At 54.2% G+C, this 15820-nt stretch overlaps 1 protein-coding gene and 1 non-coding gene across 3 annotated transcripts in view; both read left to right on the top strand.

The window, feature by feature from the left end:
* Window positions 1-731: 731 nt before the first annotated feature.
* On the top strand, window positions 732-803 carry TRNAE-CUC (transfer RNA glutamic acid (anticodon CUC)). The gene has a single exon. It is a non-coding gene; the product is annotated as a tRNA-Glu (tRNA).
* A 10084-nt stretch (window positions 804-10887) lies between these two features.
* Window positions 10888-15820, top strand: part of RNF123 (ring finger protein 123) — a 60350-nt gene continuing 55417 nt past the window's right edge. Inside the window, exons 1-3 of one of the 2 annotated variants that reach the window (XM_062585864.1) lie at window positions 10888-10958; window positions 13843-14040; window positions 15063-15147. In XM_062585864.1, the coding sequence (XP_062441848.1) occupies window positions 13959-14040; window positions 15063-15147 (167 nt within the window). In that variant the 5' untranslated portion in view covers window positions 10888-10958; window positions 13843-13958. Of the gene's footprint in view, window positions 10959-13272; window positions 14041-15062; window positions 15148-15820 lie in introns of those variants that run through there. The other variant, XM_062585865.1, reaches the window with a different exon arrangement.

Here is a 15820-nt window from a genome sequence, read left to right as displayed (position 1 = left end):
AGACAGTGTGTGCCAGGGCTCAGCATGAGCCAGGAGATGCCAAGGAAGCCGGGGGAGATGCCTGGGCTGTCAGGGCTGGGGCCTCACCCTCCAGAGCGCGTCCCACCTGCCCCCAGGGAGGGAGAAGGGCAGGTCGGGATTCGGAGGGAGGCAGCCCTGAGCCCAGGCCCTCCAGGCACCTCCATGGTGATGGGGCCACGCCAAAGCGGGCTACAAGTGAGGGGAAGGGATATGTTTCCCAGGGAAAATGGGGAAATCTCTCTGCTCTTCCCCGGGGCGGTGACACCTCTGTGCCCGTGACCTCAAGAGCCCCCTCTGATGGCACAGTGAGGCTGAGGTCACAGTGGGACGCGCTGCATCACAGGCAGGTCTCCCCGGGCCCGTGGCGGTGTCCGCACTCGCCTGCGAGGCCCAGGCACTGGCCAGCTGCTGCTCGCTGCTGCTCTTTGGAGCCGCTCAGCAGCCAGGAGAGCACGCAGGAGGCAGCAAGGGCACGCAGAAGGGGCCCTTGCCGTCAGGCAGAGGAGCAGGGGCACATTGGACAGGAGTCTTGGGCGAGGAGACGAGAAGAGCGTCCTCTTCCCCTGCCTGCAGAGGCGAGCTAAGGGCAAGGGAGCAAGGGAGATGGAGGGCTGCTGGACCGAGACCATCAGCCCCGACCAGAAGTCCTTGTTCCCAACGCTCCTGCAGCTCTCCACCAAAGGTAAGGGCTTCGGGGGCTGCTTTAGGGCTCCCTGGTGGTCTAGTGGTTAGGATTCGGCGCTCTCACCGCCGCGGCCCGGGTTCGATTCCTGGCCAGGGAAGGATTTTAGCTCAGAGGGCTGTCAGCAGCAGCGCAGGGGCTAGTTGGAGGCCTGTAGCTAGGGGAGTTCCCCAGGGCTCGGTACTGGGGCCGGTCCTCTTCCAACTTCTTCATCAATGCCCTGCATGAAGGGACAGAGTGCCTCCTCAGCAAATTTGCTCGTGACACCAACCTGGGAAGAGTGGCTGAGACACCTGAGGGGGCTCTGCTGCCATTCAGAGAGATTGGGACAGGCTGGAGAGTTGGGCGCAGAGGAACCTCACAAAGTTCAGCAAGGGCAAGTGCAGGGCCCTGCACCTAGGGAGGAATAACCCCAGGCACCAGTACATGCTGGGGCTCACCTGCTGCAAAGCAGCTCGCTAGAGAAGGACCTGGGAGTCCTGGTGGACAACAAGTTGACCACGAGCCAGCAATGTGCTCTGGTGGCCAAGGCGGACAATGGTGTCTCCTGGGGTGCAGTAGGGAGAGCGGTGCCAGCAGGTCAAGGCAGGTGAGCCTGGCCCTCTGCGCAGCCCTGCTGAGGCCTCATCTTGACAACTATGCCCAGTTCTAGGCTCCCCAGTGCAAGAGAGTCGTGGAGCTACTGGAGAGAGTCCAGTGCAGGGCTACAAAGATAGTTAAGGGACTGGACTATCTCCCCTAGGAGGAAAGGCTGCGAGAGCTGGGCCTGTTTAGCCTGGAGAGGAGAGGACTGAAGGGGGGTTGTTACACATTGACATACAAATACCTTAAGGGGGAACGGGGGTGTCAAGGGGATGGGGCTGAACTCTTCAGTAGCGCCATGCGACAGGACAAGACGCAATGGGCACAAACTGAAACACTGGAGGTTCCGCCTGAACATCCTCTCCTTACTGTGAGAGTGACAGAGCACTGCAACAGGTTGCCCGGAGAGGTTGTGGAGTCCCCTTCTCTGGAGATCTTCAAAACCCGCCTGGACGCAATCCTGGATGCAATCCTGCCTAACATGCTCTAGGTGACCCTGCTTGAGCAGCGGGTTGGACTAGACGACCTCCAGAGGTCCCTCCCAACCCATTCTGTGATTCCCCAGCTGCCCACGAGACTCTTAGCTGTCCAAATTGCTGTGCAGCCGGGGCTGTGGGGGTGGCTGCGCAGGGCTGCCACCAGAGCCTGCCTGGCCTGGGAGCAAAGGGGTGGCACGTCCCAGAGGGCTGGGCCTGACATGTCTTTCCCTTGCTTTCCAGAGATTATTGCTATTTGGGACGCCGTGTCCAACTACATCCTGGAAGAGATGATGCGGGACAAGGTGGGCTGGTGCCCTGGTCGCCCTCGCCCCGCAGGGCTTCAGCTCTCCAGAGAGCACCGGGTGCCCGGGAGCAACGCTTCCCCCAGCCCCACGGCAGCACACCTCCGCTGGCCCGTGTGCTGCAGAGCAGCTTTGGGGCCAGCCCCGAGAGAAAAAACGGGCAGCTTTAGTGTGAGAAAGCGTTTGGCACCTCCCAGAGCTGCTCTCTTCCCTGTGGCCCCACACAAAAGACCAGGCAGAGAGACAGAGGTCTGTGCCAGGGCTCTTGGAAACCTTTAGGATCTCCTCTAGCCGAGGGATGATAACAAACCCTTTGAGGAGGCTGAGGACACGATCCGCTGAATGCGCCTCTTCTCTAAAGCCTTCCTAAGCGCCGCATTGCACGCCAGCAGTGGGGAGGGCACAGAGCAGGGTTCCCACGCGCCGACAAACAGCACTTTCTCCCTCTCCACAAGACTTACTTGTTGGGGTGGGGGGGCCTTTGTGTCTTTGCTGTGTGCAGGGTGTCCTGCTAGAGGGGCTCGGCACCTTCTGCACGGTCCGAGAGTCACTGCGCCTTGGCAAAGGTCACGTGCTGATGGTTCGAAGGCCTGTCTTCCAGCTGGGCATGGACATGGTCTGGCTGCAGGGGCTCAAGTGCCCCAAAGTGACCCTCCCCGGTAAGACGGCAGCGGCCACCCTCGGCTTCCCCCGGCCACATCACGCACGGGCTTTGTGGGCGGGTGCTCCCGACTCTTTGGGAGGGGCAGGCAGAAGTAGCAATGCCCAACTTCATCCCTCTGCAGAGAGCTCTTTCCGAGAAGGACCTTCTCTGCAGTAGTCTGCACTACGGAATATCGCACACCGTCGCGCTGGCTCTCTCTTGGAACTGCCCTAATACCTGGCTCCACGCCATTCACCTTTCTTGATGGCCCAGCCGTGGAACTTTGGCCTGCTGTGGCAGTGACGTTGCTCCTCTTCTGTGCAGACACCATCAAGGTCAAGCCGCTGAATTACCGGCACTTGTCCCGGGCCACCTCCTTCTCGAGGCGCGTGGTGGAAGACTGCGTGGAAGAGACCATCCGCTTGTTCTCTTCCCACGTGCGGAACAACGAGAAGGTCGCCTTTGCCTTCAGGGACGTCGGGGTTCTGGCCCGCCAAAAAGACAAAGTGCACATGAGGTTTTATCCCCACTGCACGCAGCGACTGGAGGGCACTGCAAGCCTGATTGCCGCCCTCTGCAGTGTAAGTTGCTCAGGTTTCCCCGGCTACTTGCATTTCTTTGGCCACCCTATCGCAGGGCCAACCTGATGTTTCATTGGCCAGCCTGGACCTGGCAGGTTAATCAAACGCCTTCCCCAGGCCTTGCTGCCAACGCAAAGGGAGCACCTCCTGACTTTCTTGCCCCTTACACCTACAGAAAGCCTGGCAGTGTTACCTGCCAGGCGCTGGTCTTTGCTCTGCAGCTTCTCCACAACACAAGGAGGGGGCTAATGTTTTCAGCAGAGAGCTTTGAGGACGGGTTTGGAGGGACAACCTCCACTTGGAGCAGCAGAATGCTCTGCCGCCTTCAGCAGCCAGCAGAGAACTGCCTTGGAAGCCTCCTAATGGGTCTGTGTTACCTTGCAGAAACTGCAGATGACGGATCTACCCCTTTCCAGCGAACCTACTGCCCTGGGGAGCCGGCCTAGCTCGTTGCACGTGTTCCCGAGGTGAGCGCCTTTCCTTTGCAGCCCTTGGCCAACCGAGCAGGCAGCTTCTCAGCTGCTGCTCGAGACTCTGCACTGCCAGAGCTCGACACTCAGCACCGAGCTGGGAGTAACTCACACACACTGAACACTTCCCACTTAAGTCATGCTCGCTTTGGGCTACACGTGTCTTTGCCTGGAGCGACCGGGAATGCTGACTGCATTTCTCCTGCCCAACCTGCCCTGCTTCCCATCAGAAAGAAGGCGCTGCACACAGCGAGGAATTTAGGCTACACCTTCTGACTTTTGGGGGAGAGTGCCAAAAAGAAGCCCCCAAAGAGCTGCGCATGGACACAAAGCAGGTTTAGCTCAGCTGGTTAGAGCATGGTGCTGCTAATGCCAAGGTTGCGGGTTCAGTCCCTGTATGGGCTATGCTGAGGGTTGGACTAGATGACCTCCAGAGGTCCCTTCCAACCTTGCCATTCTATGATCCTATGAAAGGAGGTGGGGTGCGGGAAGGTCTCAAAGGGCAGTGAGGAGGATCAGTGGCCCCCAGGCTGCAAAGGAGAGACGATGGCCTTCCTTCAAAGCTGGGTGGTTGTCTTTTGGTTGCCAGGTTTCAGCTCACTGTGCAAGGCAGCCCAAAGGCCCCGGCTGCCCCTGCCATCTGTCCGCAGGAGAAGGAGCTGGAGGAAGAGCTCGCAGGCCTCAGGAGCAGCAAAGGTCAGGGAAAAGCTGCCTGCAGACCCAGTTGAGTCCCTCTCCCATGCTGGGTGACAGCAGCCCAGTGAAAACGCGCTCGCTGCTCTGAAGAGCTTCCTTCTCTCCTCCTCACAGAGCAGCGTCCTGGCAAGCTCCTGCAGCACCGCGAGGAGCTTTCTCTCCCCATGCTGCCAACCTGGGGGGAAGGCAGGCAGCGGCAAGGCACGGAGAGCAAGCCTGCTGCCAGGTGAGAGCCTTGGCGGAAGGGCTGAGGGGGACACTTGTACCTGCGCAGGGCAGACATCCCCTTTGGACACGCAGGCTCCAAAAGCCTTCTGACACATGGCTCAGCAAAGGCTGCCCGCTTGCTGGATGGCAAGCACACGCAGGTTTGCGGGAGCGCCTCACGTTGCCTTTGTTTTCTTCCAGCGTCCCGACCTTTTGGGGAGCTGAATGCAAATCTTTATTAGCAAACATCTCCTGCTCTTGTCCTAACGCACCCTGGTGTGTCTCCTCAGGAGCCCGAGGAAGCAGACAGCCCCCATCCTGGGCACCACCCTGCAGAAGGAAGCTGCCCTTAAGTACCTCCCACATCCTCCCGCCGGACCTCGGAGCCGCCGTGTCCCCGCCACTCCCAGGGGGGCAGCACAGGTGCGTGATGGGGCTCTGGCTAATCCTTGCATCTCAGCAACTCGTCGCAAAGCTCTGGCCTGCGAGACTCCCTCCACAAAGGGCCCTCAGTGCATGGCCACCAGAGCCGTCGGGGGCCTCTTTGGCTGCCGCTTTGGGGCGTAGTCAGGTGCTGCTGTTACAAGAGCTTTCCAGCCTGCCTTCCGCTGAAAAGCCTGCCAAAGAGGGATGGTGGTGAGGCTCAAGACAAGCGGTGGGAGAGCGGGTGAAAAGCAAAAGCCAACAGTGGCCTGCCCAGAAGCCCTGCCCAAACAGACAAGACTAATGCTCTTGCCTTTCCCTGGCCCCGCAGCATGCAGCCTGCCCTGCCACGCAGAGCTTCGGGACAGCTGCCCACGGCTCCCTCTCCAAAGGCAAGCAGAGGCAGCACCAAGCACTGCGGGAGGAGCAGCAGCTCTCTGCACTGGAGAACCGCGCCCGGCGCCAGGCCCAGGTACAGGCTGCCTTGCACGGCCCTCTGCAAAAGGGCATTTCCCTCATCCAGGCCGGCAGCGGAGCCTTGCAGGCAGCAGGGCCCAGGCAGACTGCTGCCTCCAAGGAGCTGCGCCCAGCCTGGTCCACCCCTTCCCAGGGGGCAGACGGCTGCGGCCAGAGCAGGGCCCAGAAGCAGCCAGGTGCTGTAGCAAGGGCAGCTGGTGGTGGATGCCTCCCTGGCGGGCAGCCTCTGCCTGCGGTGCCTGCCTTCAAGGACTATACAAGGACTAAGTGCGGCCCCTGCGGGACAGTGCTGTCTCACCCGTTCACCCCTCCATGCTGAAACCATTTCTTCTTCTTCTCCTTGCAAAACAGATCACGCTGCTGGAGAAGGAATTTGACCACGAGCAGCACCGTTGCCCAGACACGGACATGCTGGGGAGGCCCCTGCAAAGGTTAGCCTGTGTGGGTGGGCAAGCTCAGAGTCAGGGCCTGGGCACGGGCGAGAGGCTGTGCAGGTGCCAGGACCCCAAATCCGTCAGCTCCAGGGCACATCCTACAACAGCCCCTGGTTTCTTCCAATGGGAGTTTGCAGGGGCTGCGGCCGGAAGGGGCCAGGAGGCTCCCAGGAGAGCAGGAGACGGACTTTGTCACTCCAATTGCAGGCAAGTGTCCCCGCAAGCCATGCAGAAAATGCAGCTTCTGACTTCCTACAAAGTCCTTCGGGACAGGTGGAAGGAGAGGGTGCAACAAAACCGGCAGAGGCTGAGGAAGGAGGAGGAGGAGCGCCGGTAAATACCTCGCGACCCGGGCAGGTTCCCCCCTTTCCGCAGTGCCCTTCCTGCCATGGCCCTGGGGACAGAGGGTCTTCTGCAGCCCCGCCTCGGGGGACAGAAGCAGCCTTGGAGCCCGGCCTGGGCTCACACATCCTGCCCACTCAAAGGGGGTGGCGGGTGGCCGTGCACCAGAACCTTGCCAGCAACGTCTCCTGTGGCACAACATCTTCCTCCTGAACCCTACAGCACTTCGCTGATGAGCCGCCTCCGGAGCAGAGAGCAGCAAGACCGCGCGCTGGGCACTTACCACCAAAATGGCTTTTATGCCTGGAAATAAAGGGGCTTTCCGAGTTGCTGTGAGCCTTTCCTTGGTGGGTGTGAAAGTGCCAGGGGCAGCAGATGCTCCAGAGGGCCTGGGAAGAGGCAGGCAGGAGCAAGGAGAGTGGGCAGCCTCTCTCCCAGGCAATAAACAGGAGTACATAAACACACACCTCAGTGGATAAGGAGATGCAAATTTGTTCTGGTTAGAGTGTAATCTGGCTTTACATGGAAAGGCTGTTGTCGCTGCATAGTTAAGGTCTGAGCTATCCACAGAGAAGGTTGTGGCTATCTGCTAAAATTTCCAAGCTGCAGATAAGCTGAACAAAAGACAACATAAAGGCAGGCTTGCTTTCCAAGGGCAAAACTGGACAAAATGTTGCCTTCTAGATTAGAGAGCTGCTTTTAACACACACACAAACACACAGTAGTGTTTCTTTCTACAAAGTGACAAGATGAGGTTAAGAATCAACTCCTCATAAAAGTGTCTAGCCTGTTAATACTAGTTTTTTAAACAACCTGCACAGTAATGTTACATCTGAGAAAGTCTGCATCAAGTTTTGCAGCTCACTCAGATATGAAATACAGATTGGAGAAGGAAAAAATGTCTAAAACAGTCTTTCTACTATAATACAGAAGTTCTGCTTGTAACCTGCAGGTCACTAAAACCCTTTTACTAATGACAAAGACATAAAAGAAATGAAACTTCAGCCTCTTACAGAAGCCCTGACTCTCCAGTTCAGTTCAGCAAGGCAGACTTCGTGTCTTTCCTGAACTTCTGCTGATGTTCTCCCTATGCAGATCCACTTCCAGGATCAGGGAGCTCAAGCCAGGGAAGAGTGGCAATGGTTCAAAGGAGCCGTGGTTTTCCCCCAGAATATCACCAGATGCACAGGCTATTAAATCACCATTGATTCACAATAGTACAGAAATCTGTTCTGAAAAAAGCAAGCCAGACTAATTCAGGAGCTGATCCAGAGGACATTGATTCACACCACTTCCTTGTATTCCACATGACACTGGCATGTCTGAAGTCATTTTTCCTTGTATAGGTCTCTTCCTTTTCTCTGTAGTTTCTGGAGGGTCACTGCTTCTGCTGTGAACTCTTTCTGGAGGGTCCTTAGCAGAGCTTTATTCCTCACAGCCCCTAGATGCCCCTTGGAAGGGAAATAAGCCATGCTTATTCTGTAAATCATGCTGTTCCAGTCCACGAGCTGAAGCTCCAGCTGGGTTGCAGCCATGTCTGTGCTTCCCATGGGCCCCTATTATCCAGTTCTGGACCCTGACACAGAGGCTGATTGCCCAGCTGGTTCTCTGCTCTGCCTCATCACCATGGATCTGCATTGTCAGCTGGGCTCTTGGCTGGAGCTGGCTCCCATCCCTGCACCTGCCCTGCTCCCTTTGCTCCAGTACTGTGGTCCCTCCAAAGGGTAGCACAACCATCAACCACATCTTCCAGTTGTGTATCATCTCCAAACTTGCCAAGGGTACCCTCTGTGCCCTCGCCGAAGTTCTTAATGAAGAGGTTAAACAGTATTGGGCACAGTACTGACCCTGGGGTATGAAATCCTTCACCCTTCAGTGACTTTCAAAAATAATCAAGATTGGCCTCGCAGTGACATCAGCCAGGTACCTCAGTACTCATGGGTGCATCTTGTCAGGTCACATGGACTTGTGTATGTCTGGTTTGTTTAACTGTTCCTGAACCTGATCCTCCACCAAAGTTAAGGTATCCTTGGTCCAGACTTTCCTACTGGTATCAGTGCCTCGGGATTTCTGTAGGCTCATCTGACCAGTAAAGACCCGAGGGAAGAAGGCCTTGAATACCTTGGCCTTTTCCATGCCCCTTCTCTTCAGATCACTTGCCCTATTCAGCAATGAGCCCACATTTTCCCAAGTCTTCCCTTTGCTGCTGCTATCCTTGTAGAAGCCTTTCTTGTTGCTCTTCCTACAGAGGAAGCAGGAGCCATCCTCTTGTTGTCAGAAGTCACCAGCTTCCAGCCTTTGCCATCATGGGAGTCTCCATTTCCCAATCCAAAATGCACAAGCTGCCTGCCCTTCATTTTGGACAGTTGGGGGTTTAGGATCCTGAAGCTGCAGGGTTTGGGGGAAGATCCAGTCCATCTCTCTCTTGTCATCTCTGAGGCTCTGCTGACTTCCTCCTGCACCTCTTTTACTTGGCAACAGAGATCCTCCACGAGTACGCACCTCCTGCAGAAAAGGATCGCATCTTCCCCTGCCTCAGCCTCAGCAAGAGGCCCCAGGCCTCCCAGTAGCTGAAGACCTTGGACTTGCCTTCTATCATGCATACTTGCTGCAGGATTCATGGGCTCAGCCAAGTCCACAGCAGGGCGCAGTCCCCTACTCCCCACCTCTATAGTAGACAGCAGCCCCCTTCCTGGGGTCCCCAGTCCTCCAAGTCTTTCCACTCCTCCACAGCTGGTTCAAAAGCAAGGCATATGCCACTCAGAATCACAGAATGAGTAAGGTTGGAAGGTACCTCTGGAGATCATCTAGTCCAACCCCTTGCTCAGGTAGGGTCACCTAGAACATGTTAGGCAGGATTGCATCCAGGCAGGCCTTGAATGTCTCCAGAGAAGGAGACTCCACAACCTCTCTGGGCAACCTCTTCCAGTGCTCTGTCACTCTCACAGTAAAGAAATTCCTCTTCACATCCAGGTGGAACTTCCTGTGTTCCAGTTTGTGCCCATTGCCTCTAGTCCTGTCACATGGCACTACTGAAAAGAATTTAGTCCCATTCCCTTGACATCCTCCCTTCAGATATTTATACACATTGATAAGATCCCCCCTTAGTCTTCTCTTCCCCAGGCTAAAGAGGCCCAGCTCTCGCAACCGCTCCTCAGAGGGCAGGTGCTCCAGCCCTCTGGTCATCTTCATAGCCCTACGCTGGACTCTCTCCAGTAGCTCCATGTCTCTCTTGTACTGGGGAGCCCAAAACTGGACACAGTACTCAAGATGAGGCCTCACCAGGGCTGAGGAGAGGGGCAGGATCACCTCCCTCGACCTGCTGGCAACACTCTTCCTAAAGCACTCCAGGATACCATTGGCCTTCCTGGACACAAAGGCACATTGCTGGCTCATGGTCAGCTTGTCATCCACCAGGACTCCCAGGTCCTTCTCTGCAGAGCTGCTTTCCAGCAGCTCAGCCCCTAGCTTGTACTGGTGCCTGGGGTTATTTCACCCTAGGTGCAGAACTCTGCACTTGTCCTTCTTGAACCCCAGGGGGTTCCTCTCCACCCAGCTCTCCAGGCTGTCCAAGTCTCTCTGAATGGCAGCACAGCCCTCTGGTGTATCAGCCACTCCTCCCAAATCTGAAGAAGTTTTCCCATTTCCTCTGGATTTTGCCCAGCTCTCCTGCTGGGCAAATCTAGGGAAAGTCATTTCTCAGCTCTAGGCCTCAATCAGGCCTCAGGCTGTTCAGTGTCCCCCTGTCACAGCACTTATCTCCTAGAGGGGTCCCTGTAGCCCCTGGCAGCCTGAATAACCCCCATTTGTGACACCAGCCTCCTCAGGACAAGCCCGCACCCCATACTGCTGCCTTCCCTGCTCTGGTGCAGAGCCTACTGTAAGACGATTCTGCGCATCAAGGCCTGCATTTTCACTCATTTGTCAGTTTGTAAGGGGACCAGCTGCCAGCTCCACAGCTCCTGAAGGCTGAGAACATCCCTATGGTCAACCTGCTTCCTCTTCCAGCTTCTGCATGGTCGCAGGGCAACTCTCACCAAAGGAAGACTTTGTGCCCCTGTACTACTGATGGAGAAGCAGCTTTCTGGATCACTGCGAAAGGAAGGACTCGCTGACTGCTTGGGGATGCTCCTTCAGCCCACCCATGCCACCCACAGTGCTGCGAGACCCGCTCCCCACCCTGGGGCCTCTTCTCTGTGCACCCACCCAAAGGCTCCCAGAGGCGCCGGGACCACGGCTCCCCGTTACCCAAGCATTTCTGCAGCGTGCTCCCTTGAGGCTGCGGCCCGCGCCGTCGAGGCCGCGTGGAGGCCGGCGTGGGACGCGGCTGGGCCTCCAGGGCCACGCTGCCCCCGAGGGGCCCCGGGGAGAGGCGCGGGGGCCGGAGGGGGGTCGACACGGTTTCCCTTGGCTGCCTTGAACTGCGCGGGGCGCTGGCGAGGCGGGGAGGCAGCCTCGGCCCGGCCCGGCCCGGCCCGGCCGGCGGGTCCCAGGCCGCGGCCGCCGCCCCCTCTCCCGGCAACACAGGCCGCGCGCGCCGCCCGCGCGCCTTGGCCCTCGCGGCTCGCCGTAGCGCGGCGGCGGCGGCGGCGGCGGCGAGCGGTGGGGCCGGCTGCGCGGTGAGCGAGAGGCCGCGCGGCCCCGGCCCCGGCAGCGCCCCCGGCCCGCGGCGGCGCTGGGCCCGGCCCCCGCTGCCCCTGCCCGCACGGCGTTGCGGGGGGAGGGTGGGCGGCTGCGCCGGGGCCGAGGCCGAGGCCCGGCGGCGGGTTGGGGGTGCGGGAGGCTGGGGCAGCGCCGGGCTGTGCGGCCCTTCTTGGGGGCGCGCTGCGGGATCTCGGGGGTGTTTGTGGGCGTGGGGGTGTTGCCGGGTTTAGGGGGTGGTGCTGCCATCTTTCGGGGTGTTTGGCAGCGTTGCGGGGCTTGGGAGATGCTGCCAGGCGTAGGCGGTGTTGCCAGTTCGAGGAGTGTTGCTGTGCTTGGTGTTTCCGGCTTTGGGGAATGCAGTGAATTTTAGGGGGTGCTTTTTGGGGTGGTGATGGTGGTGTTTTGGGGGAGAGATGTTGCTGGTTTGGGGGGAGTGTTTCTGGGTTTAGACTTTTTTCTGGACTTTGGGAATGTAGCCAGGTCTAGGGGCTGTTGCTGGATTTGGAGCGTGCTGCCACATTTGAGGTGTGTAGGGAGGGATTCTGGATCTGCCAATTTTAGGTGGTTTTGTGGGGTTAGGGGTGTTTCTGGATTTAGAGTATGCAGACAGCTTTTGCGGTGGGTGCCATGAGGTTTGGGGGGGAGTTCTGGATTTCACGGTTGTTTCTGGTTTGGGGGAATATTGCCAGGTGTCAGGGTATTTCTGGGTTGAAGGGTGTTTCTGGGTTTGGGGGATGGTGCCAGGTGTAGGGGCTGCCTGAGTGAGCCGCTAACCTGAACACCAGTGATTAATGAAGAGCTGTTTTCTGACCTGAGCATGTGAGCTTTGCATCTGAGCTGTTTCCCTGCTGCATTCATCACCTTCACCCTGCAGAGAGCTGGAGGACTCAGTCAATAGCTACTGGACAAAACCCTGTTTGCTGACCCGGCTTCCAACCCTTGTTGTCCGTCTTGTCTTGGCTCAGTTTAAGATCTGGCTTCACCTCGGGTGTTTGTTCTACTCTTTTGCTGGAAGCTGCCTTCCTTTGGCAAGAGAAGGGAGTTTAACCCATGGCCAAACTCAGAGCCAGGCCTGATTGCTGGAGCTGGCGGGGCTGGATTTGCATTAACACAGTGAATCACAAATTGGAGTGGTGCAGGGGCAGATGCGTGTTCCCCTGCACTACCCTTTCTCTGGCTGTTGCAAGCAGCATGTGCTTCAATGGAAAAAAATCCCTGGCAACGGCAACCCTGCTAGCCAGTGTATCTTGTACAAAGCTGGGCACTGGTGATGGTTTTGCTGCACTCTCAGACTGGGTAGTCAGGTCATTTCGGCAGCTTGGATACAGGGCTGGCCACCCTTGAGAAAAGCTAGGAGCACCCAAAGGTGTTTTTGACTTGCCATTTCTGATGTGAAACCATGCCTCGTGTGCTGAAAGTACTTTTTTCTAAAAGTACTTTTGATACACATTGTGTTTGATATGTGTGTGATACACATTTTGCTGACTGTTCTGCTTTGGTAGTAAATGATGTGATTCTGTTTATAGTTTAGTTGTTTTTGTTTTATTCCTTTGCTGTTTTAAATATCTGATGTAAATCATTCAGGGTTGTTGGTACAGCCTGTTTTTAGCATTGTTTCTGCTGTTTTGCTCAGTAGTGCTGTACCAGGGAACTAAGTGTGTTCCGGTTTTGCTAGTTAGCTGGGTAGCTCTGGTGGAAAGAGGCTTTAAGAAATCCTATCTCAAATCTAGCTGAAGCTTAAGCGATCTTCTGTCAGTGGACTTCCTGTGGTGCTTACATCACTTGGCAAGTTCCTTGACTTTTCTTGGGTTCTCTTTAGTTTCTGTTCTGTGTGAAACTGGTGGCAAGCATTTAGTTCCTGCAGTTGTTGCTTCTGTTGCATTTTTCTATCGCTTTTTGCCACAAAGCGGTTTGTCAGACAGCTGTCTACTGAAGGACACTTCTAGTGATGGTTGGCTATCTGGAAATAAGCTAACATTTTTTTAAGCCAGATAGAACTGGCAACTTGCATTTATTCTTCTCTACCAGCTTTGCTTTAGTCCTGTTTTGTCCTGGCACATAACAGATTGGCTCTGATAGCATTGTTTGTATTCTGGTGATTCTAGGAAAGATTGTGACTTTTCAGTCTAGTGCTAGGTTTTCCTGTATTTACCTATATCACATCTTGTCCCTGTAAAACTTTTGATCTCAGGGTCTTCTGCTTTGTAATCAATGGTATTCTTTTTCAGTCTGGCTTATCTGTGTTTTTTTTTTCCTTTATTCACTGAATAATCTGTTAAAAGGAAAATTAACCAGATGTGTATTCCTATCTTAAAGAGCACGCTATGGGAGAGAAACATGGAATTGCCTCATCAGGACAAGTGTAAAAATGCACTGTGGTTGCTGATTTCAGCTGTCTTTGACACTGGTCGTTTCTGTAACCCTGTGCTAGCTCAGTGCTTAGGTTTAGTTCAGTTGCTTAGAGTGTGGTGCTAAAAATGCCAAGGTCACAAGTTTAATCCCCGTATGGGCCACTCGTTTGAGGGTTGGACTAGATGATCTCCAGAGATCCCTTCCAACCTTACCGATTCTATGATTCTATGAACTCAAACTCAGTACCGAGGTTGCCTGTGTTGGTTGTCTGGGTTGGTTCCATCTGTGCCTTTGGCTGGTGTGCAGTCTGTGTGTTTGGCTGGGGTATAGCTTAATGCCTTATTTGGTAGGCTGATTTTTCCACTTCGTGAAGACTTTTGATCTGTTGGACTGGTGGGATTGAGAACAGGGCTGACAGCTTGCTTTGATCAACCTCTTGGGCTGTTGTATGATGTTGTAGTTAATACAAGGACTCTGATTACTATTTGGCCTATCTCTGTTGTTCAGTCCAGGTACATCTAACTCCAAGAAGAGGGAAGTATAAAGGCAAGATTCTCCTCAGGAAGCTTTGTTCCAGGTGTCCATGTGTCTTATGTCCACTCGGGAATTGTTGCCTGTGAAAAATGACGTCAAAAGGTGCCGGGACTGCCTTTTCAAGGAAGAATTACAGGCTTAGCACTGAACCGGAGAAGTCCAAGGTCACAGGTATGGGCCCGTCCATGTACAGGCCATGTAGAAGCAGGATCACTGTGGATGAGGGGTAAACACCCCCTGCCTCTCTTTAGGTCAGCTGCCTTATGAGTGTGATGAGGCTGAGTTCAGGTAAACCCCTGAACTGAGATGAGCCTTTGGGAGGACCATTCCTGCAGTACTAAGAACTCTACCAGAACCTCATGCAGCAGTGCCCTTTCTTCAGCGTACAGCTGTGCCTCTTGAGGCCACAGAGGTGGTGTTGCCTGTCTTTGTCCCATCTGATTCGACTAGTTCCACTTCCAGCATGGACAGGTTCTCAGATTTGACATTTCCTAGAAATGGATTACATCTGCTAGGCAATCCATTTCCTCTTGAACTGACCAATCTGGCAGAAGTGTGCTTGTGAGACTATGAATCTGTGTTTGACGGCTCTGTTGCATTCAGTAATTAAGCTGCATTAATACGATACTGGGGATTGTTTTGCACAACAAAACCTAAAATGAGGCACACATCATTAGAGCAAGTTGTGGGTTAGATCAGATGAGTGCGCCTGCAAGCCCTTATGTTTCAGCCGCTTCTATGGTATAGTTAAAAGATGGAGGTACCTAAAACATTCAGGGTATGAACATGACATCAGAAATTGCAATAGTGATAAAATTATTTTTTTTAAACTGAAATTGGATTTCCACCTCAAGCTTTTGAAGTCTACATTATCTGAAATTAACGTTGCAGGGTTCTCAAATGTAGTTCCACCTATGAGGACCCAAATTGTAGCCTCCCATTTGCTATAGTAGAGCAGCTCAAATCAGACAGAGCCCTTGTCTTGGAGATGTACTCAATAATGCTGAGCTCTAGGGCGGCTAGTGAAGACAATGAAAAGATGAATGACTTTCTGATGCTGATTTTTTCACTGTGGTGATCTGCAAATTTGAACATTATTTCTCAGTTATTAATTTCTCCCTTGTTCCTAAAATTAATGTTTCTGACTTTATCTTCTAACTCCCAAAGCTTATTTTGCTTCTGTTTTTCACAAGGGATTGTGAACAGCAGGCTGCTGAATGATTATCTGCATCGCATCTTCACCAGTGCTGATGGGATCCAGCCTGCAGCTGCTTACAGGTAGTGGACTTCTCATTCATTAGATGGCAAGTGATGCTGTATCAGTCCCCAGATACACAATACTGTGGTGAAAGGAGAGATCTTTTAGTGCCACACAATGATCTTGCTTAAAAGCACAGCAGTGCCGTGGTGCAGAAATGACTCTTTAGTCTTGCTGTTCAGTGGTTTTTTTTTTCTTTTTCAAATTGCAGCTTTCCAGGAAGGAGACTTCCAAAATTTCTGTGTAAACCTAATAGATTTAATCACTAGGCAGTGCTTTTGCAATAAGCAGACAAATAGGCATTGACCTTATCATTCTTGTTCCTCCTCTGCTTGTATAGGTAAGTAGAAGTGCAGAATGCAAAGGTTTTAGGTGCAGTAATGAAAACTAGGTCATCAACGCCCTGCAAGGTTATTACTGATGTATCGAATACCAAACATTTCTTAGGCTACGTAACTGTTGGTACTTTTGTTACTAGAACCCACCAAAGGAAAAGAAATGCAAAGTTCCTGTTTAGTGTCTGTCCTTCTTTTAATTTTTTTTTCAATTCTCCTTTACCTTGTAGCCCAGAAACTTGCAGCTTTGGCTGAGAAAAATTTCCTTTGCATTTAGCTGTTTCTCCAGAGGCAAGTCAGACAGGTTCAGTACAAATACAAGTGTTGTAAGAACAAGACAAGCATGTAGCTCCTGCTG

Source organism: Rhea pennata, chromosome 12, assembly GCF_028389875.1.
Source record: "Rhea pennata isolate bPtePen1 chromosome 12, bPtePen1.pri, whole genome shotgun sequence".
NCBI lineage: Eukaryota > Metazoa > Chordata > Aves > Rheiformes > Rheidae > Rhea > Rhea pennata.
This window is presented reverse-complemented; position numbering and strand designations above follow the sequence as displayed.